Source organism: Erythrolamprus reginae, chromosome 5 (genome assembly GCF_031021105.1).
Source record: "Erythrolamprus reginae isolate rEryReg1 chromosome 5, rEryReg1.hap1, whole genome shotgun sequence".
Classification (NCBI taxonomy): Eukaryota; Metazoa; Chordata; class Lepidosauria; order Squamata; family Dipsadidae; genus Erythrolamprus; species Erythrolamprus reginae.
The window spans coordinates 49,054,393-49,078,913 of record NC_091954.1 but is presented as its reverse complement, the minus strand read 5'-3'; the positions used below and the strand labels follow the sequence as shown (position 1 = coordinate 49,078,913).

General features: G+C 37.2%; 1 protein-coding gene across 1 annotated transcript in view; it reads left to right on the top strand.

Moving 5' to 3' along the window:
- Positions 1–5,430: 5,430 nt before the first annotated feature.
- The window catches only part of GPR26 (G protein-coupled receptor 26), a 34,319-nt gene continuing 15,228 nt past the window's right edge, over positions 5,431–24,521 (top strand). The window contains exon 1 of the mRNA XM_070753996.1: positions 5,431–6,113. Within this exon, the coding sequence (XP_070610097.1) occupies positions 5,431–6,113 (683 nt within the window). The remainder of the gene's footprint in view (positions 6,114–24,521) is intronic.

Sequence of the window (24,521 nt, the reverse complement as noted above, 5' to 3'; positions counted from 1 at the left end):
AAAAGATACAGAGGCACGAAGCACTGAGAGCTTCACGGTTCAGGCCATATATCAAAACAGCTCTTCAGATTACTCAGGCAGAGTTTTCTCTCTGTGTGCATGGAAAATGGGAAGGGAGGGGAGTTGTTAGACAGATGTTTGGCATGCCAACTCTCCTAGAAAGCCTTACAAAGCAATTTCCTGAAGGCTGCCATCTACAAATTGTTGCTGAGGTCCAGTAAAGGTAGGCTATGATTGTTGCTTGCTGCTTGTTTGATTGTTGATTGTTGTTTATTTATTGTTTCCTGATTGCTTATTTTTTATCCTATGACAATCATGTTGAACCTCATGATTCTTGAGAAATGTATCTTTACTTTTATGTACACTGAGAGCATACGTAGGCGGGTGGCAAAATCATTCATCGATTCGCCCTCATTTTGTTGCATGAGTGCGAATTGGTGACGGTAGACCCGAATTGGTGTGGTTGGTTGGAAATGAGCGGTGAGCTTTTCTTGAAGGGTGGCCCAGGAAACATTTTCCACAGTGTCTGGGTCAACTAGCGTAGAGGCTAGGCTGTAAATCGTCATGCCGCAATAATTTAGAAAGATTGCTCGCTTTCTGTCATCTTCGGCATCATTAAGATTACTTGCTTGTAAGAAGATGTGGAATTTCGCCATGTAGGAGGTCCATGGTTCCGAGTCTGGGTTGTAGAATGCCGGTGCTTGGGCCATGACGGAGCTCATGGTCGTTTCGGTGGGAGTTCGACCTCCTCGTCGCCACTGTTAAATCAGTACTAGGAGGCTGATTCAATGCAACAGGTTTATTTCATGAGGCATAACAGAAGAACCTCTCACTATAACAAACAATTACCAACAAGGGCAATGGCTATTCCGTTGCCCTATTTATACGTTTTGTTTAGGTGGGAACTTTCTTAAGACAGCCGTTTAATTTTGGCGGTCTTTCTATTCAAGCTGCGTCTTAACCAATCAATGATTTTACAGCTTATTTTCTTTTCGGACATAACATGTACCAAAGACAAATTCCTTGTGTGTCCAATAACACTTGGCCAATAAAGAATTATTCTATTCTATTCTATTCCCCAGCACAATTCACCTCCAATACACTTCCTAATTGAGGGGAAGCACTTTATCATAGCCAAAGTGGCCAGAAAAGCACATACTTCACATCTTGTGAATTTTCTTCACATCTTTTGAGATACTGGAGGCATCCAGTATCTCAAGTTTGTAGGTACTGAAGAAAAAAAAAACATATTTGGTTATCATGCTTTTAGAAGGAAGCCCAAATTGTGTAAACTACTACTACCCCTCTTTACATTTTTACTATTATATGATCAAAAGGACTTTCCATATAATGCTGAGAAAGAATCCTCTGTTTTCAAAGAGCCTGGCATTATTGTTGCTAAAACTAAATTTTAAGAACTGAATTTAAAAAGTAAATTAATATTTAAATTAAAGAGAGTATTCAAGCCTCATATCAAATCTGTTGTAAGGATGCATGGAATAAAAGGTTGCTCAATTTTCTGAAAATATGCCCCAAATAAAAACAAATGCATGTCCTCTAAACCTTCTACTAACCTCTGCCACCATTTGAGCCTCTGTTTTTGCCCTGCCCCAGATCCTCTCCTCTTCCAGATGGCATGTTGTCTTCTTATCATTTGGTCAGTCGAATGGTGTTTTTTTTTTTTTTGCCAAATCTTACAGCCTGACACCTTTGTGCCCTAAATCAGGGTTCTCCAACCTTGGCAACTTTAAGATTTGTGGACTTCAACTCCCAGAGTTCTGAATTCTGGGAGTTGAAGTCCACAAGTCTTAAAGTTGCCAAGATTGGAGAACCCTGCCCTATCCTTCAATCAGGAAGTGCATTGAGGTAAATTAGTCATGTGATCTACTTTACTGCACTTCAGTAACAAACCTGTAGATGGCACCCTTTGGAACGTTGCTTTTCTGAAGGCTCTTTAAGGCAGTTTCTATCCTCCTCCCCCTCCTCTTCTTCAACAACAACAGTATGAAACTGAACAACTGGTATTCAGAAGAAAGAAAAAAAATACTCATAGGAAGTATCAATTTTCCTTTTGCAATAAAACTGTACATGTACATGTTCTTCTGTTTGACAATGAAGAAGATAATTTATCATTTAAATACCAGTCCCTTAAGAGAAAACCCGATGCCTCTACCGGGTTGATAGAGCTCAGTTTTATGTCTATGTATATTCAATGACTATATTTAGAACGTCTAAGTTCATAAATCGCGCAACTGGAAATGAACACCTTTCAATACCTCATTAATTATATGGAATAAAGCTCCAACAATGCTCAGAAACTGTCCACAGGAAACAGCTCTGCTTTCCACCCCCACAGATCCATCCATAGAACATTTCCTTGTCAAAGGTTTGTGTGGGCAGCTGCTGTTGTTGGATTAATTTGATTTTCAAGTCTTTCATAAAAGCTGTCAGTCAAGGACAAAAAACAAACAAAGGGCAAAACATCTTCAGCCATTGTTAGCATTAAAAAAAAAGCCACCCAAAACTTAAATGATAAGCCGTTATTAGTAATTCACAAGGACAAAAGATAAAGTGTAGAAAATGTACAGCACTGATTCGGTGCTCTGAAAACCTTGTAGCCCAGCAAACAGATCATTTAATATTGTAGGCTCTTGGTTGAGGTGAGCCGTTATTGTTTCTGCTTTCAAGATAAGAACTGAAGTTTCAAGGAAAGCATTACAATATTGTTGTTGTTGTTGTTGTGACTGGAGAAGGCACTCTGGCCTGCATTTTAACTAACACTTCTAAGATGGCTTAATCTTCAAATAATGTAGGTTAGAAAAAATGTTGGAAGAGAGCAATTTTCATGGTTCGCAATGGAAACCCATAGGGGTCTAGTTCTTTTTCATCATAAAAAAACATTTGTAGGGTGCCCCATACCTTTTTGTGAATCCTGCCTCAACTTGAACCTTTAAGCAAGCATCCTTGATTCCATTTGTTGACAAAGGTATAGTTTACTAATGATCAGGTGGATTGCAGTAAAGCAAAGCCAGAACTGAATTTAGCATGCCAAACCTCTAGATCTAATCACCCCACCCACCCCCGGTAAGGCATATTCCATAGCTGGTCTCCCCCTCTATTGTCCAATCAATTTTAAAGAAACCAGTACTGAGTGTAGGTTGTCTTGTGGATGCATTCTTCTCCCAGGGAATTGACCTTGAAGCACTGTCCCTAAGGGACACATTTATGTCTATTACTTTCGCTTTACCCCCAAGCATTCCTTCTCCATTTTACCCTCCCCCCAAGGGTTCAATGGCAGACTGATGCTGAATGATAGGAGAGTTTCCTAACTCTCTTGCCAATCATAAGAAAGTTCTTTGCCTTCCATTCTCAGATCAGTCATTTTCCCTTTGCCTGCTTTTTTCTGGATCACAGCCTCACCTATTCTTTGCTTCTATATATACCGAGGCTTGGTGCATATAGCTTTCTCATTATAGTCAGTCTGTCTCTCTGTCTCTTTCTATTTGTCTCTCTGTCTCTCTCTCTGACACACATACAAATATACTTGCATGGACACAGAGAGTGAGAAGGAGGGAGCGAAGATGGAAGTGTGGGAGTGTGGGAGGGAGGAAGAGAGGGTGGGAGGGAGGGAGAGAGAGAGAGAGAGAGAGAGAGAAGCTTGAGAAATATGCTTCCTATACTCCCCAATGTAAGATTCATTAACAGTCTCCCTTGTTATAATAATAAACTCTCTTTTCTGGCAAATCAGTCTATCACCTAGATGCAAGTCTAATTTACCCATATCAACATTTGCTATACTTCTTTCTCCTCCATAATCACTTTTTGTTAAAAAAAAATCTCCTTGATCTTCCTGGCCATGGCATTTATCAGTAATTGTAAAAATGGAAATAGATTCAGATGGATTTGGTTACTTTCTTGAAAGATTTTTTTCCCCCTCTCTCTTCAAAATGGTGCATTAGCATGATAAGAGAACAGATAACTTCCAAACCTCTCTCTCATGGAAGGAGCTTAAAACTTTCAAAGTCAATGCTGAAAATTGTGGGAGAGGAGCAGCCTAGAAATTAGGAGTAGACCTATGCCTTTGGAATTCTAAATGATGGAGTGCCTTTACTTAGCATGTTTAGTCTTTGAAAATGTGAGTTTCCAAAATTTAAAATCGTGCCACCAGTTCCTCATCATTGTAGAAAATTATAGGGTCAATCAATCACCACTTAGAGTCTGAATCAACAGGAGACCTCCCCTTCCTTCCTTCCTTCCTTCCTTCCTTCCTTCCTTCCTTTCTCCCTTCCTTCCTTCCTTCCTTCCTTTTTTCTTCCTTCCTTCCTGCCTTCCTCTCACCCTCACCCCCACTCTCACTTTTTCTTCTATTTTGTGTCTCTTTTGCTCCTTATTTCTGTCATGTATCATCAATCTTTTGTTCTGTCTACAACCATGCCCATACAAAGGATTCCTGTTTCTTTGGGAATACTTATAGGTGTAAATACATCTTCCTCTGCATGAGTTAAGAAACTGAAAGTCTTTTTCTTAAACAAGAACTCTGGCACAGTCTGAATGGTTTTTCACTCCCTTCCCTCCTTCAGTGATGAAAGGATTTTCTTTTACATTAAAGCTCTTTGAGATTTACTCCTGATTATATATTTTTGTGAAAATAGCTGGAACAGTGGGGGGGGGGGGGAATGCATACGTGTCTTTAGCATTGTTGGAATCAAGTTACCCGACAAAAATAAAAGAAGAGTAAATTAATTTCAGGTTGCACGAAACAGCAGAAGTGGATGAAAAGGGGTGTGTGTGGAACTTTGGGATTGATCATTTCAAAATCTCTAAGGGATGAAACTGATATAGAAAACATGCACTGGGGGGAAATAAAAATAAAATGATGGAGAATCAATCATGCCAGCAAATCACCAGCAGTGTGCACACTTTACTCCATTAATGGGAGATATATCTGTGATCATAAAAGCAGGTTAGAGTCAGCCTGAAAGCTTATGGTGGGCGGGGGAGAGAGAGTGAGAGAAAGAGAGAGACGGAAGCAGGGAGTAAAAGAAAATAAATATACCAGCTGAACTGAGAAGCATTAGGACCGATAATGAGAGATCTCAGAAGACCTGCCGCTCAGAGTATTTTGCTTTCTTTAGAAGAGTTGTGCCTTGATTCCGGATGATCCACACGGTTAGTTGTTTTTTTTAAAAAAACACCCCCTTTGTAGTTTAATGGGCATTCCCATTGCTTTTTGTGCCTCTCTTTCTCTCTCTAAAAAGCATTGACGTGGAAAGAAGCAGCAGCAGGGGGGTGGAGGGACTGCAGCTCTTCTAAAAATACGGAGGGCATGCAGGAGTGCGAGCAGGCTGGGGAGGAGGAGGAGGGTGTGAGAGTGCCTCACACCATGTTTTCTGGATGCCAGCTGGGCGCAGTTTTGGAAATGTTCCTCCTATGAATGGAGGCACCATGAACATTTGGGAAGTGATCCTGGCTTTCTTGATTGTGGTGCTCATCCTTGTATCGTTGCTGTCCAATGTGTTGGTGCTGATCTGTTTTCTATATAGTGCAGACATCCGCAAGCAAGTCCCGGGATTGTTTATCCTCAACCTGACCTTCTGCAACTTGTTGATGACTGCTTTGAACATGCCTCTCACTCTGGCAGGGATCATTTACAAGAAACCACCTGGAGGAGAACAGCTTTGCCACATAGTGGGGTTTTTAGAGACTTTCTTGACTACCAACTCCATGCTGAGCATGGCAGCTCTCAGCATTGACCGGTGGATAGCGGTGGTATTTCCTCTAAACTACCATTCCAAGATGCGTTACAAAGATGCTGCCCTCATCCTGAGTTACACGTGGTTACACTCAGTATCTTTCCCAATTGTGGCGACTTCTCTTTCTTGGGTAGGATTCCACCACCTTTATGCCTCTTGCACCTTGTACAATAAGAAACTGGAGGACAGGACCCAGTTTATGATTTTCACAGGAATCTTTCATTCCTTTAGCTTTCTCCTCTCTTTCATAGTTTTGTGTTTCACATATCTGAAAGTGCTGAAGGTGGCACGCTTTCACTGTAAAAGGATTGATGTGATTACTATGCAGACCCTTGTGCTCCTTGTGGACATCCATCCAAGGTAAGGATATGCCTTCATCCTTTACTTAGAAGATCACACACTACTAAGGATTCCTGTTAGACAAAACTATCATCTATCTCTATCTAATTATTTTAAAATGTAGCTCTTCCTTGCTTGTCTTCTGCATGCTCCTATTCCCCCAAAATCTATAAAATGTATTTCTAATAATATTTCAAAACTATTAGGGGCTTGTGGCAGGCAAGGAAAAGTAATCTAGGATTGTGTTTTGAAGGCTGTACTAGAGACTAAAAGTTTACACGTGGACATATTTTTTTAGAGTAATGCATTTTGACAATTTTGCTAGTGAGTGAATAGACCCATGTCTGTTCATTAATATTGATCAGTGTTATTCACAAATGCTGCATGAATAAAACCAAACTGAAATTTATGATATCTCTTAAGATATACCAGTGGGGAAATAGCATACTAAATGTCATTCTGTTTTTTTATGCATTTTGGAATGTCACTGTAAAGTCAATAACTTTCCTTGAAGGAAAGATGCCCAGAGAAATATTTATTCCCAAAATAAGCACAAGCAACGAACTAGTACAAATATGTCAAAAATAGCATTAAGATTCAAATTCATAGTGACAAGTAAAAAAAGTTGAGTTAAGTGTACTCAAGAGTCCTTAAATCAACCCACATTTTCTAATGTGAAGATGAATCTCAAGCTAGAGGTGAAAGAAGGATCACTGTGATAAGAAAGCATAAATAGTAGGAAGATAGAAAGAGAAGGATCGAGAATGAGGAAATATAATTAAAAGATCTGTAAAATAGAAAGGAAAAGTTAAAGGATTCAACGGGAAAACAGATCTAGCTATCTTAGCTAGACTAAGTTTTGTTCAAGGGAGATGAAGAAACATTTCAAGGGGTTACTGAAACTTCAAAGTATTTATGTATTATGTGAGGATGTGTTTGTGTGTGTGGAGGGGAGAGATATCAGAAAACAAGAAACATTGTGATGGATAATATAAAAATTGACTGTAAACATATCACTGGAAGAAATAAATAAAGTGAATATAATGTCCTAATTTGCATTTATCATACATGAATAAATGAAGTAGAAGCCATGTACTCTAGTAGCTTGTCATGTGTAACAAGAAAAATAAATAATTTAGGATTATTGAAACTATATTGATATTAATAATATGGAACGCAAAACAAGTTAATGAGTAATACATATTTTTACAATGGTCTCTACTTTTAGGATAACGGTAAGCAGATTTTGAATTCTAAGACCATGCTGTGGGTGTTTTCACAAAATGGCTCCTTGGGTACTTTCCTACTCACAAAATGGTTGTCATTGATGGTATTTGTATTTTTCATTCTTAGTTTTAATAGTATTAATGTTTAATTCCAAACTTTACAGTATATGGTTATATTATGTTTGTTGTAGAGGCATTATCTTATTGCACTGTTATATACTACCCTGAGTTACCATTGGTGAAGTAGGCAGCCCTATGGAGATAATAAATAAAATAATAGAAATAAATAGCCAATCAGACAACACTAATTTATTAGACTATCAATAATCCTACTCCCCTTTCTTACAATGTTCTTATAGGCCTTGCCCTTTTGTTGGGCAGTTGGGAATATTTAGAGCGTAGAGTCACGATTGCTATTTTTTCTTATTGTCTAAGATAAATTCAATGTGGCCCATAGGTAAAGAAAACTATGTCAAAGTTCTTTACTTTATTATTAGTCTAGAATCCCATTTTTTAAAAGTAAAGTTACCCCCCCAAAATTGAAAAATGTATGGAACTAGAAACATGGAGGGTTGCCAATGTAAATTGTCTTATAGGAGACATGTGTAGTATATTAAACAAGCAAGTAAGTAAATAAACAAACAATCAAACAAACAAACGCATAAATAAATAAATCACCTCCCCCCCCCCCCAAAAAAGTCCCTGCCCATAGGCTAGCATAAGACAGGGTGTAAGAATATGACATTACTATGGGACTTGGTGAGAAATGAGGTTCAGTCTAATATCCTTGATCCATTGCTTGATATCTGAAAGCCACAGATCAAGGTACACAAGCTACTAGAAAGTTATGATTAAGTGTCCCAATATACACTTTTATATTTAAAGAAAGCACAGGGCTGTAATTTAGACAGCCCTGTATTATTTTTGCAGACAGTTGCAGGATTAATGGAAGTGAAGCTATTCCAATGGCAGCAATCTATAAATCACTATAATTCAGTATCCACTGTGGCACAATTTGAATTAGAAAAATGGTCTAGCTGGAACGCATTGAAATTTCCTTCTTTCCATATCACTTCTATTCTAATGTAGATTCCTAAGATCACTTTAAGAAGTGTCATATATCACAACAAGTTCAAAGTTGAACCATTTTAAGGTAGATTATTTTGGATGTGTTTTCAGGAAAAAGTGGAATTTCCATTAAAATGGAATGAAGATTATGTGAATTGGGAACAAGGAATTTATATTGTAGAAGAATTCTAACACAATGTGAAACACAGAATAGACATTTGAAACACAAGTAATGCTAAAAATTCCATTCAGGTACAAAAGATTGTATAAAAGGAACATGTGTTTCGATGAGACCAAAGTATTATGGGACAGACTCTTTAATAGATGCAGTCTCATCATCTGACACTATTAATCTGAAAGTGGGGGTATTTTTTTTTTCATTTCCAAAATGATAATGTAGTTTGGACAAATTCTAAAGTGGAATATCATGAATCCAATATAAAACAAGATTTGAAACCAATTACACAAATACCAAAGATCCTTTTCATTGTTATAGTTAAAACGGAAAAAATATTGGGTCAGAATATGAAAATACCATTTTGATTTCATTCAGAAATAACAAATAATGTACATAAATCTTTGATTCATACATCTTTTTCCATTCCTTCCTGACATGCTGCTGAAAGTTGCATCCAAAGCCTGAATATAGGTAGTCCTCCACTTGCAACCACAATTGAGCCCAAAATTTATGTAAGACATTTATGAATTTTGTTCCATTTGATGATCTTTCTTGCCACTGCAGATATTAAAGTTAGTAAGACAGTTGTTAAGTGAATCTGGATTTCCTATTGACTTTGCTTGTCCCAAGGGCACTGCAATGGTCATAAATATGAGTTAGTTGTCAAGCATCTGAATTTTGATCACGTGACCATGAGATGATGCAATGGTCCTAAGTGCAAAAAAAGGTCGTAAGTCAATGCCGTTGTAACTTCAGTCACAAAATGAATTGTTGTAAGTCCCTCCCTGTGGTAGATGATCACAGAGTTGAAGCAAACCAGTTCAAAAGCAATAGCCTGCATTTAGTTTGTTTTAATTGTTCATAGGCAATGCAAGTATGATGTTATATTTCAGTAACTTAAGCTATAATGAAACAGAAATCTTTCAAACTTCTAATATTGCTAGAGGATGAAACGGTAAGAGGGAAGCCTTGACTATGAAAATCATCACCCTGATTTAATCCCTTATTACAGTGATGGAGACCTTTTTTGGTTTCGGTGCAAAAAGGGTATGGCCCTGCCCAATAGCATACAGGCGCACACTCCCACCACATGCAAACATTCCCTGTGCATGCGCACAAGCCCAACTGCCCCCTGTGCATGCACACAAGCCTCACTGAAGCCTCTGGACTTCCAGTAGGCCCATTGGGCTGTTTTTTGTTCTCTCCGGGATTCAGGAATGCCTCCTGAAGCCTGAGGACAGTGAAAAATGGCCCAATGGGCCAATCGGAAGTTTGGAAACTGCCCTGCTACTTACCTTCAGATAGTTGCAACCAGGTCTCCCACGGCCCATTTCTTCTGCAGCTAGCAAAGCTTTCCTGAAGGCCTCTGTAGCTGATAACAGAGCTCTGGATCGATCTGGAGCTCTGTTATCAGCTGCAGAGGCCTTGCTGGAAATCCTTGCTGGAGAAGAAATGGGCCAAGGTGTGTGAGGTCTGGCTGCAACTGTCTGAAGCCAAAGAAGTTCCTGAAAACCTCTGTCAAAGAAAAGGTGGCTGGGGATGACCATACAAATGAACTTCCGTTTTGGCTGTTTTCACCATCCCCAGAGTTCAGGAGGCTTTCCTGAAGCCTGGGCAGAGCAAAAACAGTTGAAAGGAAGGCTGAAAATCAGCTGGCATGCAGTGGATGTCATAGGGCAACATCTTGTGTGCCCTCAGATATGGTTCCATGTGCCACCTGTGGCACCCGTGACATAAGTTCGCCATCACTGCCTTAGTAGGATTTATTTTTACCGACGTACTGAGCACATACAGCATTAAACACCAGCTGGAGTTCTCTTATTCGTTAAGTGCTACAATTACTCAGAAGTAACAACTAAGAATGATGTAATGTTTGGTTTTCATTTTCTTTCCAGGGATTTTTCTTTTTCAGTTGAAATCTGATATTGAAGTTCACCTTATATTAATCTTAATGTATTAAATCAGATTGGAAACCAGATTTCTGATGTTTTCAAATAAGAATGATGCATGTCAGTGATAAAAGCCAATGCAAACTAAAAAAATACAAAGAAGGGAATTTTAAAAAGAAAGAAAAAGGAAAGATAAAAAAAGAAAACAAGGATAAAAAAATCAAAGACAAAGAAAGTAGTATTCTATTTCATGCCAATTGGTAAAAGCAATTTTAACAGCTGATAAACATCTCTCAATAAAAATTGATATCTCTTCTCCCCATAGCATATTTCTTAGGTAAGGAAAACAAAATCAAAATAGTATGTCAATCAATGTTTATAGCAAAAGTCCAGTAAGGATAACCCATCACGATTATTTTCTTCACAATCTCTCTTGTCCCATAATTCAACTCTTAGAGAAAAAAAACAAAGTTCCAAATACTCCATCTATCAACCATTGTCAGCAAAAGGGAAAACAGATTTTCCCATTAAATTAATGGAAATTTAATTTAATTAATTAATTAATTTTATTTAATGTGCCCTTAAAGAATATTTTGCTCTTAATTAAGATGGGAGAGAATTTAGTATGCAATATGTAACATTTGATTCTATTTGGAAACATGTCTGGGTTGTTTGTGATTAATCAGCATTTAAATATAAGTGAGTCATTCAGAGGAAAAAGAACTACATGTTAGAAAATACATATATTTAAATGTCAGTGTCAGTCAATTGATCTCAAAGTTATATATACCATGTTTCTCCCAAAATAAAACATCCCCTGATAATAAGCCCAATCAGGCTTTTCCAGGAACCAGAGCTAATTCCAATGATTATTATCAATTGTATTCCTTTGTATTTATTTTTTTCCTTCCTTTTCTAAAATTCATGAGATAAAGCTTCCTCCTGAATGTGATGCTTATTTACAGAATTATTTGGGCATTTGAAGGAATGGTGCTATGTAACCATATCAATACTTTGGGATTTGCTATACAGCACATTATAAAATCACTTACAGGTCTTCTATTAGAAACTAAAAGAGATCAGAATGGCAGTTGTACTATTTTAAGTAGAAAGGCAGAATCTCTTTCACATTGAATGATCAAAGAAGATTTGCTACTAGTTGTAAAAAAAAATGTGAAAAGCCCATGAATCTTTTAAGGATGCTTTAAAACTTCTAATTGGTTAATTCTTGTTGAAGGGCTTGCATAGAAATTGAAACCCTCTAAAGCAGGGCTGCCAAATTTCCAGCTCATGGGATGGACGTATCATACACTGGCCACGTCCACATCCAGTTTAGTGAAGGGAAAAAAGTCTGGATACATCACATGATGACACCCAGTGTTGTCTTCACATAGAGCTAATTTTAAACAGTTAAATTTTAATTTGCCTCAACAGCTGACAGCACTTAGCTGATATTAGTTAATTTCATAATCCAAGCAGGGTCTGCCCTGATGACTACTTGGATGAAGATATTGAAATAGAAAATAAATACCAAAGTTGGAAAATGATACCATTGCAATTATTGTTGAGAACAAAGCTTAACTTTGATGACATCTTGGCCTTCTAGATAGAATTTTAAAGAAAACACAATACTGAATGAGGTTTACATGAGTTTGCAGTATCAGATGGCATTTTAGGTCTCTTGAGGATTCTTCATTGGCTGTGGTTACAATAAGAATAGTTATGATCTGTATATTTCATTTATGAAGCTTAAGCATGTAAATTGATAATTTTAATAATTATAAATGAAAAATTACACTTGGGATTCTTTAATCCTATTCATTTGCTCTTTTGGCTCAGCCTTCATTTTCTTTATCTCATTTATTTCTAAGTGTAACTATTCAGTATTGAACATGATTTTAATTAATTATTGTCCACCTCTACATGAACACAATCTTGTAACCTTAGATGCCTCTGGCTTAAGGCATTGTGGTTTGGATTAACTTCCTCCATCGCAGCTTTTATTCTGAACTTTATGTTAAGGATGTCAGACAAATAATTGATTTGTTTTCTGTATGTATACAGTAATTGCATTCCTAAATTATAGGGATATCAAGATTCAAAGCAAAAGCTCAATTTTACATGGAATTATATGAGTTAATTTTGAAAGACTGATCTGCTATTAGCATTATTTTGTTTTATAGTGCTAACTAACAAATTGCAAGTTGGCCTGAGCAGCAAGTTCCTGGCTTTCCCACACTCCTAGCTGACTGGGAAAGCTAAGCACCAAGATTATTTCCGCTAGCTATATGCTGGCATAGATTTCATTTTCCATGGAATGTCTATATTTCTTAAGCACATTTAAATTCCCAATTGCAAGAAATGTGATAACAAACACTATTTAGTGGGGAAACTGATAAAGCAGAAAGCAGATGATAAAAATAGATGTGTCAAAAAAATTTGAATCATTACTTAGATAAACAAGAGAGGATATTCAAAATTACTGTAAATAGGAGAATTGTGTATTACCAGAATTCATACATAAAGAGGCCTATGTATATATATAATGTAACTAGCAGAACAAATATATAAATGATGTAGCACGGCATTTCATATTCTGTCTCTTTGATCTAATAATAGGAGTGCTACTTTATTTATATAACAAAATGCATTAATCTTGGAGTTTTATAAACATTCTGAGTAATATATCCTGGGAATAAATTCTACTAAATGTAGAAAACTGCTGTGTAAATCCATTAACTGAGCTATATAACCAGTGAAAGCTCTAAGTATTAATACTGTGATGTTTGATAAGCTTGAGCTAAAATGCCAACCATCTCATTTTGGTAACCAGTATTTGTTTCTTCAGAGCAAAGTATTTGAATAATACTGTAACCAAATAAAAGAAGAAAGTCTTTTAAAATGGAGATAGTTGAGCTTTGGCAAAGCAAAGTTCAATGTTTTATTTAATTCTGCACACGAGAAGACTGTGACAAATTTCTTCCCTATGGTTGCTAAGGAAATTGCACAAAAGTGTCCTTGAAATCACCTGAATTCTTTTTATCAATGAGGAACTATTTTTTCTTCATCTTTAATACCATTATCTGTACATAAATACTCTAATTCTTCGATCACCCAAATAGCCTATTTTGTTATTATTGTATTTTAGAATTTTAGAATTTTGAGTTCTCTATATAAGAGGTCTCCAACCATGTCAACCTTAAGCCAACCAGCAAAGCTGGTTGGCGAATTCTTAGAGCTGAAGTCCACCAGACATAAAGTTGACAAGGTTGGAGACTCCTGCTCTATATTTCTTACTATCTTTTATCCCTTCAAAAATATAAGTACATTTCTTAAAATCCTTTCACTTTATCCTTCAATCTGCCAACTTCCACTTTAATTCTTCAAAATCAATGATTTTCCTTTCCGTAAACAGGTTTTGTTTATATTTGAGACAGCTTAGATACGGAATATTCTACAATCTAACCCTATCTAATCTCAGAGCTGTGATGTTCCCTTGTGCTTTCTGTCCTTTATTTACTTTTTAAAATGACATTTCTACCCTTCCCCACTACTAATGGACTCTGGGCCATGAACAGTAAAAAAAACATCATTAGAATAAAAATAGAATATCCATTGTGGGAGTGCTCCTAAATACCTAGTTGTCATTGGATTTATAATGGTATAATATATATATTTTATGACATTTACTTCATTTATCCTTCCTTTATTTTTTAGGAACTCAAAGCAACACATACAGTATATAATCAATGCTCCCACCTCCTACTCTGCTGAACACAATTTTAAGTAATAACCCCCTTTCAACTTGACTACAGGTAGTCCAATTGAGCCTGAATTGCGGTTACTAAGCAAGACAATTGCTAAGTGAATTTTGCTACATTTTACCACCTTTGTTGCCACAGTTGTTAAGTAAATTACTGTGGTTGTTAAGTTAGTGACATGGCTGTTAAGTGAATCTGGCTTTCCCATTGACTTTGCTTGTCAGAAAGTCGCAAAATGCAATTATATAACCTCAGAACACTATAGCTGTCATAAACATGAGCAATTGCCAAGCATCCAAATTTTGATCACATGACCATGGAGATGCTGCAACAGTCTAAGGGTGAAAAATGGTCCTAAGTCAGTTTTTTCAGTGTCATTGAAACTTCAGTCATTTAATGAGTGGTTGTAAGTCAAAGACTACGTGTATTAAGAAATTGCCTTTCCTGGAATGAACTTGCCTGGTACCTTAGAGCAATGGTCTCCAACCTTGGCAACTTTACAACTTGTGGACTTCAACTCCCAGAATTCCTCAGCCAGTGCATGTGCTGGTTGAGGAATTATGGGACTTGAAGTCCACAAGTTGTAAAGTTGCCAAAGTTGGAGACCATTGCCTTAGAGGACCACGAGAAAAAGATCTATCTCTTTGGAAGAACATCCTTTCCCACAAAGTAAAAGGCTAAAATCTGAGCTTCTGATAGAGAATGCCTCCACTGTCAGAAACTCAGTTTTTAGCCTTTTACTCTGTATGAGAGGCTGTCCTTCCAAGGATATGAATCTTTTTCTCTCTTAAATATTTAGAATGATTGCCAATATGTATCTGTGACCAAGCTCTTTATGTTAATTATTTTATTGTATTTTATTGAACCTTGATAATAATTTTTGATTTTGATTTCCTACTTATATTTGACATTCTTAAAATATTGTAACTTGCCTTGATTGTTGATTCAAACATAAATATGGGATATATACATTTCATTATACAACAAACCCTTGGATGCTCAAAATGGCAGTATGTGACTCAAAAGCTGCTACAAAACGTACCATCAAATTATAACTTTTTAGTGAGACAAAAAGAGATTAAGATGCAGAAAAAATGTATTTGTTGTGTTTGAACTCAAGATATTATATTTAAAAAGAACCCATTTAATGACCATCTTTGCTTTCTCCCTCTTTTTGTCATCGCTCCCTTTGGTTGATTCATTATTTAAAGGCTAGTTCAGTCCTTGGTTGAAAAGAATTAAATAGCTTAGTTCCATGATGGCAAACCTATGGCATGAATGCTAGAAGTGGCATGCGAAGCCATCTCTCGTCGCCCATTGCTCTTTTCATCGTACACATATGCACTGGCCAACTGATCTTCGCACACACATGCTCGTCAGAAACTAGAAGACCAGGTAACTGGTGTGCATGCACATGCCAGAAACTGGAAGCTCATCTTCCTGGTGCGCACATGCACATCAAGAAACTGCTCTTCTGGTTTCTGGTGCTCTCCCATGCGCACACACTCCCATGTAGGCACTTGGTGCTGAAAAGGTTTGCCAACACCACTCTAGCTATAACTACTATTCTTCTGAAATTTTTTGTATCATAGTCTGACAAAAAATGTTTAGAAATATAATAACCTCTGATATAATTTACCATTCTGGTAAGATTGATACATACTGTAAAATTAGCATTGGTTACACTAGCCTTTTGAATTTGGTGCTCATATTTTTACAGTATTGTACTGATTTTATATTACAAATTTAAGACTGGGAGAATTTTCCCTTTCAAAAAAATTCCCAAAGGCCCTTTATATCAGGGTAGTGTACGTATTTGGTCTCCCGGATGGCTGAATGCCAAGGCATCCTGAGATTAGAAGAGAATTATGTTTCATATGAACACTAACTAAAAACATAGCATCCACATGCAGCTATCTTTGTGATAAAATGTCTTGTTTATTTTTCTCATGTGTGAATTTTTAGTGTGCTGAAACTCCAACATTCAGAATCCTTATTTTAATCTACTTTAAGCCATTACATTAATTCTTCCCATTGGTGCAACAAAATTTACAGTACACTATTCAAAGGACTTAAAAATACATAAAGGCTCCGTTTGAAAATAGCTATTGAATTGAGGCTCTATAGATTAATTATTCAAATGGGTCTTAAAATAAATCAACGATACCTTATAATCAAAATGGATTCCATTGAGGCTCTCCAATATCTTTGTTCTTTTCTTTCAGTATTTGAATAGCTTACGTGTGTACAAATGTTTTCAACTTAGTACATAACTTACATAACATACATAGCTCAAACATTTCTCGAATGGGCAAAATCTTTCAAAGATTCAAATATTTTGAATTTGAAATACTTTGGATACCTCTAATGTACCTTTTCCTTCCTTCCTTCCTTCCTTCTTTCCCTCCTTTCCTCCCTCCCTCTCTTATCCTTCTTTTTGTTTTCTTTCCCAATCTAAGTTCCCTGTTCTTTTATCACCCAACATTCACAAGTTTGTTGATTTCTTCTCAAAGAATAACGATTTTCAGGTAATATACTCACAGATACTGTAACATCATATGTCAGCTTCTGGGAAGACATATGTGTACCGACCAGGAACTTGTGAATATACAGTAACAATAAACCTTGGTTCTCAGCTAAACTTAAGCAGCTATGTCATTCCAAAGAAAATGCCTACAGAAAGAGTGATAGAATGCTGTACAATCAGGCGAGAAATGTATTAACAAGGGATATCAGAGCAGCAAAAAGAAACTACTCTGAAAAGCTAAAGAATCAGTTCTCAACAAATGAACCAGCAAACATATGGGAAAACTCTCAAAAACATCACGGGTTATAGCAAATCACCTTTCCAAGCTGAAGGATATCAGCAACTGGCAGATGACCGGAATGTGTTCTACTGCAGGTTTCAAAGGAAACCACAGCAATCTATCTCCACAACCTCCATCCCAGACACACCAACAACAGCCAAACCTCCTACAACTGAATTGACTCCACTGGGTTTACAACCCCTTGTGATCATAGAAAAGGAAGTGCAAGATCTATTTCACAGACAAGATCCTGGAAAAGCACCAGGCCCAGACAATATGCTTAATGCTTAAAAGCTTCATGCTTAAAAGTCTGTGCTGACCATTTGTCCCCCATCTTCACCCAAATATTCCACAAATCACTAGAGATGTGCTATGTTCCTCCCTGCTTCAAATGTTCTACTATCATCCCAGTGCCGAAGAAGCCCTCCATCAAGGAACTGAATGACCGCAGACCAGTTGCTCTAATATCAATAGTTAATCTTTGTAAGGCTAGTGATGTACCACTTGAAAACCATCACGGATCTACTGTTAGTGCTCCTGCAATTTGCATACCAAGCAAATAGATTGACAGATGATGCTGTTAATATGGCTCTGCACTATATCCTATAACATCTTGAATTTCCAAAAACCCACGCTAGGGTCCTCTTAGTAGACTTTAGTTCAGCATTCAACAGAATCTTACTAGACATTCTTCTAACTACACTAAATAAGCTACAGGGACCTGAACACACTTGTAAGTGGATCACAAGCTTCCTAACATGTTTGTTTATTTAAAAATATATGCATGCTTTATTTTCCTGTTTTAAAAGAATATTATTGCTTCTGCTTCTCGTCATATACAATGTGTTAGAATAAAAAGGGCATTGATTACAGTGATTTAATTGTACCTTTAAAGTTCTGTAAAGTTTGATTGACTACATTATATCTATCTGTAGTTTGACTAACTACATTAGTGATTTATTTTTTTCAGCATTGGAAGTGATTAGATATATTTGGTTCCTATTGCAAAAAAAAAATAAAACTTGACTCCAACTCTCTTGAGAAATTAACTTTCTAGGGTAACCCCTACCTATTTTAAATTTACATATGCATCGGTTTATGGTGACTTGTGGTAAACACTTGCTAGACTGATGGTTTAACCCTAATATATTAGTAGCTTCCACAGTATATCAAAACTGGAACAGTTGTATATAATTTTACAATACACATTATATAAAATGGATACAGTTTATACAATAACTCCTACAAAGCTATCTATCTCTGTCTCATCTCTATCTCTCTATCTCTCTATCTCTCTATCTCTCTATCTCTCTATCTCTCTATCTCTCCATCTCTCCATCCCTCCATCTCTCCCTCCATCCATCCATCCATCCATCCATCCATCCATCCATCCATCCATCTATCTATCTATCTATCTATCTATCTATCTATCTATCTATCTATCTCCTTAGCATTTTTCTTACAAGTACAGGGACTGGTATTTTAAATAAACAGACTATTACAAAAGGAATCAACTGGCTTGTCACCCCTGCCTGATGTTAGGTGATGAGATAAAGTGACTGACCCAAAGCCACTCATTCAACTTTTATGACTAAGATGAGACTAAAACTCAAAATCTCCTGGTTTCTAATAAACTGGTTTTCTAATCTAAAGCATTAGCAGTTATAATGTTAACACATTTTATAAAGATATTATAAAACATTATTAATTATATTGTTTTTCTATAAAGCTGCTAAGCCAGGATTGGAAATATAAATAGGATACAGTATATAGACCCAGAGAGTTTATGGGAGAAGGAAATAGACTCTATTGTGCCATTTCACTTATATACTTTGTCAGAACATATTGATTTGGCTACATGGTGAGTTAACTTACCTTTGCCGGCAGGCCTGGTGCCATTGAGCTTTACATCTCGCAATTGGTCGAAGATGTGATTGCGTGAGTGCAGTTGAATGAAAGTGAATGTCTGTTTTTTATATAACGGGGGAGGGGTAATATTAGTTTTAGGTTGGATTTCTCTAGTCAAATTGTACTGTGCTGTATTTTCACTTTTGCAAGCTGTCCTGAATCTGTGGAGAATGGCAGCATAGAAATCCAACAGACCAACAGACTGACTGACTGACTGACTGACTGAACGAACGAACGAACGAACGAACGAACGAACGAACGAACGAACGAACGAACGAACGAACGAACGAACAAACAAACAAACAAACAAACAAACAAACAAACAAACAAACAAACAAACAAACAAACACACAAACAAACAAACAAACAAACAAACAAACAAACCCACCCTATCTCCTATGGCTAAAAAGTTCCACAAATTGTCATATGACAATCCAGTGACTTGGCTTAACGTCAGTTGAACATAAAAAATTTACAAACAGAAATGCTCTCTCGCAATTTATTTATAACTAACACATTCCTATATTATGGTCATTTATGGAATACCTGGTCCAAATATTTGATATTATTATCCTTTTTATCACCTCTTTATACTTTGTTATGTTAACACAAACTATAATTCTATACTTGTATGACAAATCAATCAATCAATGCAGATGATGGCAACTTGGAAATGACACTTAACTGTAGTAACCTGGACAAGTGCTTTTTCTTGAGTACATTCCCAGATACGTATACATTATCTTCTCAGTGCAAGAGGTAAATGCAGTTTTTAAAGTTTTAGGTTATGCTTCTTTTATCTCCCCTGTCTTGATCTTTGTCAAATGATTATTTCATTTTTAGTTCTTATTATTGTGCACTTTTTGAGCACTATGAGCGAACTAGTTTGCATTAGTACTGTATAATGTAAAATTAATAAGCTGGCTCTGAATTTAATTCTTCCTGGTTCTGAAAGGAGCAGCTGCTATAATGTCACCCAAGAAGGATGGCTGACACCAGTGACAGTACAGGTTTAATCCGATGTAAATGTCAAAAGCAACCTATTTTTTTTTAAAAAAAACCTTGATTCTCATGGTTACTTTTCTAGACTGTATGCAAAAATAAACTGTTTTATCAGGCTCTCAGGGTTATTTTAGGAATCTGATGGCTTTTCACATGGATGAAAAAAAATCCAAATTGATTCAATTTGTCAGTCATTGTGGTCCAAGTGCATCTTAGGAGGGCCCATCTCATCCCCAGGCCCAATAACCTGAACCCTGAGATTGTCACACAGCTTACAAGCCCTGTTGCTTTTATCCCTCTCTCTATTTGAATGCCTTTAAGTCAGTATTGATTCCCTAAAGTATTGACTCCCCAAAGAAGACTCTGCAGTTTTTTTGGCAAGATTTCAGAGGTGGTTTGCCATTGACTGCTTCATAGGGATTGAGAGAGAGTGACTAGCACAAGATTACACAGTCAACTAAGATTGCATTAGAATACATGGCCTCTCAGTTTCTACACCTGATGCCTTAATCACTACACTAAACTGGCTCTTATAAGAATAGATTTCTTTATTGGCCAAGTGTGATTGGACACACATGGAATTTGTCATTGGTGCATATGCTCTCAATGTACATAAAGGAAAAGTTACATTTGTCAAGAATCAGGAGGTACAACACTTAAGGATTGTCATGAGGTACAAATAAGCAATCAGGAAACAATTAATATAAATTATAATGATACAAGTAACAAGTGACAGTCACACAGTTATAACTGGGAGGAGATGGGTGATAGGACTGATAAGAAGTTTAATAGTAATAGTAATGCAGACATAGTGAATAGTTTGACAGTGGTGAGGAAATTGTTTGTTTAGCAGAGTGATGCTGTTCAGTAAAAAAAACTGATTTCGTGTCTAATTATTCTATTAATCTCCAAATAAGAATAGGAAGGATAGGAAGAAAAGAAACCATATATAGGTAGTCCTCAACTTACGATCACAATTGAGGCCAAACTTTTTGTGGTTAAGTGAGACATTTATTACTGTAGTTCATAAGTTAGTTAACCTGGTTAAGTGAATCTGGCTTCCCCATTGACTGCTTGCCAGAAGGTTGCAAAAGGTTATTTATTTATTTATTTATTTATCTATCTATCTATCTATCTATCTATCTATCTATCTATCTATCTATCTATCTATCATCTATCTATCTATCTATCTATCTATCTATCTATCTATCTATCTATCTATTTGATTTGTATGCCGCCCCTTTCCGGAGACTCGGGGCGGCTAACAACAACGATAAAGCAGTGTTCAATAGTAGTCTGATGTTAGAAACAATTAAAAACCCATTAATATAAAAAACCAAACATACATACATATATACCATGCATAGAATTGTAAAGGCCTAGGGGGAAGAGGGTCTCAATTATTACATGACCTTGGGATGTTGCAATGGTCCTAAATATATGTCAGTTACCAAGCATCTGAATTTTGATCATATGATCATGGGGATGCGTAAAAGATTGTAACTGTGAAAAACAGTTTGAACTGTCACTAAATGAACTATTGTAAGTTGAAGACTATCTGTACTTATTGCTTTGATTAACAATTATTATTGTATATATTTAACAAAAGAAAATTTTAAAATATCTGCATGTATTAACATATGCATATCATGAGTGTATGAGAGAATTCAAAATATGTTGTTCTCATGGCAGAATCAGTTATAATTATATCGAGCCTGAGCAATTTATAATCCACCAGCTGGATCTCAGCTTACAAGTCATTTATAATATTGCAAGATAACTTGATAAACTTTATAAATGTTTGCAGCTTATCTTGACTCCCAGACCAGGATAGTATTTCAGCTTTTGTCAGATGACAGGACAACAAGAATAACTAGCTATGTTCTTATCAGACACAGTTTTTGGCTGAAGGATTGATGCTAAAAGTTCATTTGCATTTCATGTGAAGATTTCTGCTTTCAGAAGTAGTAGTGAAATAGGGAAGATCCATATTGGATTGCAGAATCATGGTTCATCTAAAGTTTACTGGCCAGAAACTGGTGTTAGCTCAAAAAGAAGATTCACAGAGCTGTCCCTAGAACCACATTTAAGAAAAGCTGTCTTTTCCATAAAGTGAAGTCATTTTTAAAGAGCCATCTCCTGGTGGAATCCCTCTTTCTAAACATTGTGCTCCCCTAGTCTGCAATTTTACTTGAATATTAGAATTAAAAATCATTACATTTTTTTAATTATAGTTTTGTCATTGGTCTGAATTCAATAAATGCTCAATATATGATCATACGTTTATTTCAGCTTTACAGATCATTGTCAGATTGCTTTTTGTTATAATCATAGCTCTAAATATTGTTTAAAATGTCAAACCAAAGGGAAGAAACTTATAGAAATGAAGGCTCCCTAGGAAGATCACTTGGATCTTGTGCTTCGAACTGAAATAGAGAGACAGAGAGATCTTTTCTTATTCCAATTAAATTTCCTTCCTTCCTTCCTTCCTTCCTTCCTTCCTTCCTTCCTTCCTTCCTCCCTTTCTTCCTCCCTCCCTTTCTTCCTCTATCATCATCTTCCTTCCTCTATCCTCCATCCATCAATCCATTTATCCATCCATCCATCCGTCCATCCATCCATCCACCCATCCACTGTGCTATACTCTGAAAACATCCCTTGTTTTCTATCACCCCAATAAAATACCACAAGATATAAATATAAACAGTTAGATGCTTCCATCAAGAAACTGACATTTCAGGGTCTTTGAAGGAACCCATCGACTGCCTTGATGGTTGAGTGAAGTTACAGATAAATTAAAGATAAGTTACAGATATTGCCAGGAAAATTTTATAATTTGAAGTAGATTAAATATTTATTTTACCATATCCACGTTTTGATTTCTGCATATCATCTGTGTAGAATCCTGCAGTATTGTTCGTTGCTGGAGAGACGGAGTAACGACACGGACACAAGAGCTGGATTTAAACTGGGTCATTTTTATTAACATAAATTTGCATAATTTATTCATTAAATTTGCATATATTAGCATAATCAACTATGACCGGGAAATGGACCTGCAGGGTCAAACAAACACTTCCGGGGCGGAAATGACGTTAGGGCAAAACTTCCTGGGCAACTCATGGGCGTATCTCGATGCAAGTCCAGGTGAGGGACCACTCCATCACCTGCGACCCTGCCATGCTTTGCATGAGGGGGCTCCCACCGGCTAACCCGAATCCGGGAATTTAAAGGTGCAGGACCCAAAGACAGGTTCCCCCCAGCCGCTCAGGCAGTCGCTCCCTCCATGAGCTTGCAGAGAACCTGTCAATCATCCCCAAAGATGCCCAAGGGAGAACGCGCGGTTGCTAAACCACCCCCCAATTTTTCCGCCCCTAACCTGCCTACCCAAATGACCAAAGGTAAGCCAATTAATCTAATAAAAATACAGGCACCCCCTAACCGCACATCCATCTCCTCAGTGTGGAATGGGCGAAAAAACAGCCCGGCTAAGAGGCAGAACTGCAAAAAATTCCCATTCGGCCCTCTAAGGGCGACCCCTAAGCACACTGCAAAATAGGGAGGGTGGGCGGGTGTCTGCTCGAGGCTGCTGTCCGGGCAGGAAGGCTGAGCCTCGGGCCTGCTCGCCCTTATATAGGGCAAGCAGGCCCCGCCCGGACCAATCAGCAGCCGGGCCCGAAATCCCGAGCAAAATCTCGCCTCGCGAGACTTCACTCGGGATCCAAAATGGCGGCTGCCATGAGGGTCCCGTGTCTCCCGGTCCCTCCAGCAAAGCCTGCCTGCCGGGTAAGTCCAGCGCCGTCATTTTCTGAAGAAAGGCTATGCTTTTAACAGGCTTTGTGTAATACAGTGGTATCTCTACTTAAGAACTTAATTTGTTCCATGACCAGGTTCTGAAGTAGAAAAGTTTGTAAGTAGAAGCAATTTTTCCCATAGGAATCAATGTAAAAAGCACATAATGCATGCAAACCCATTAGGAAAGAAATAAAAGCTCAGAATTTGGGTGGGAGGAGGAGGAGGAGGAAGAAGAGGAGGAGGACAGTCCCTGCCGAAGGAAGAAGGTGAGGTGAGGGAAATAAAAAAAATACAAAACTTTAAGGCTTAAAAAAAAAAGAGGGACTCTGAGACGGCAAGGAGGAGCACACGCCTCTCTCTGTTCGCTCTGGACTGCCAAAGCCTCCTTAAGTGCCACCGAAAGGCTCCTCTGGCAGCCCAGAAAAGCCCAAGATGACCAAGGTTAAAGGGGGAATGGCAGGAAACTGGTCGGGCCTTTGTGCTGCTCCCAAATTTCCTGGGAAATTTTTTCAGACTCGAATTCTTAAGTAGAAAGTGATTCTTAAGTAGAGACAAAAAAAAATTGAACACCCGGTTCTTATCTAGAAAAGTTCTTAAGTAGAGGTACCACTGTACTTCTGAAGCAGTTTAACCCATTGGGATTTGAAATACTGGAGTAGATTCTAACACTTTTTATTTCCCTGCACATGCTGTGCGCTTATTCACACTGATTGTTGCCTTGCTGCCAGAATACACAAGCAACAATTACTGGAAGGTAGAAATGGAAAATATCACCCTGCATTCTACTTATCATAA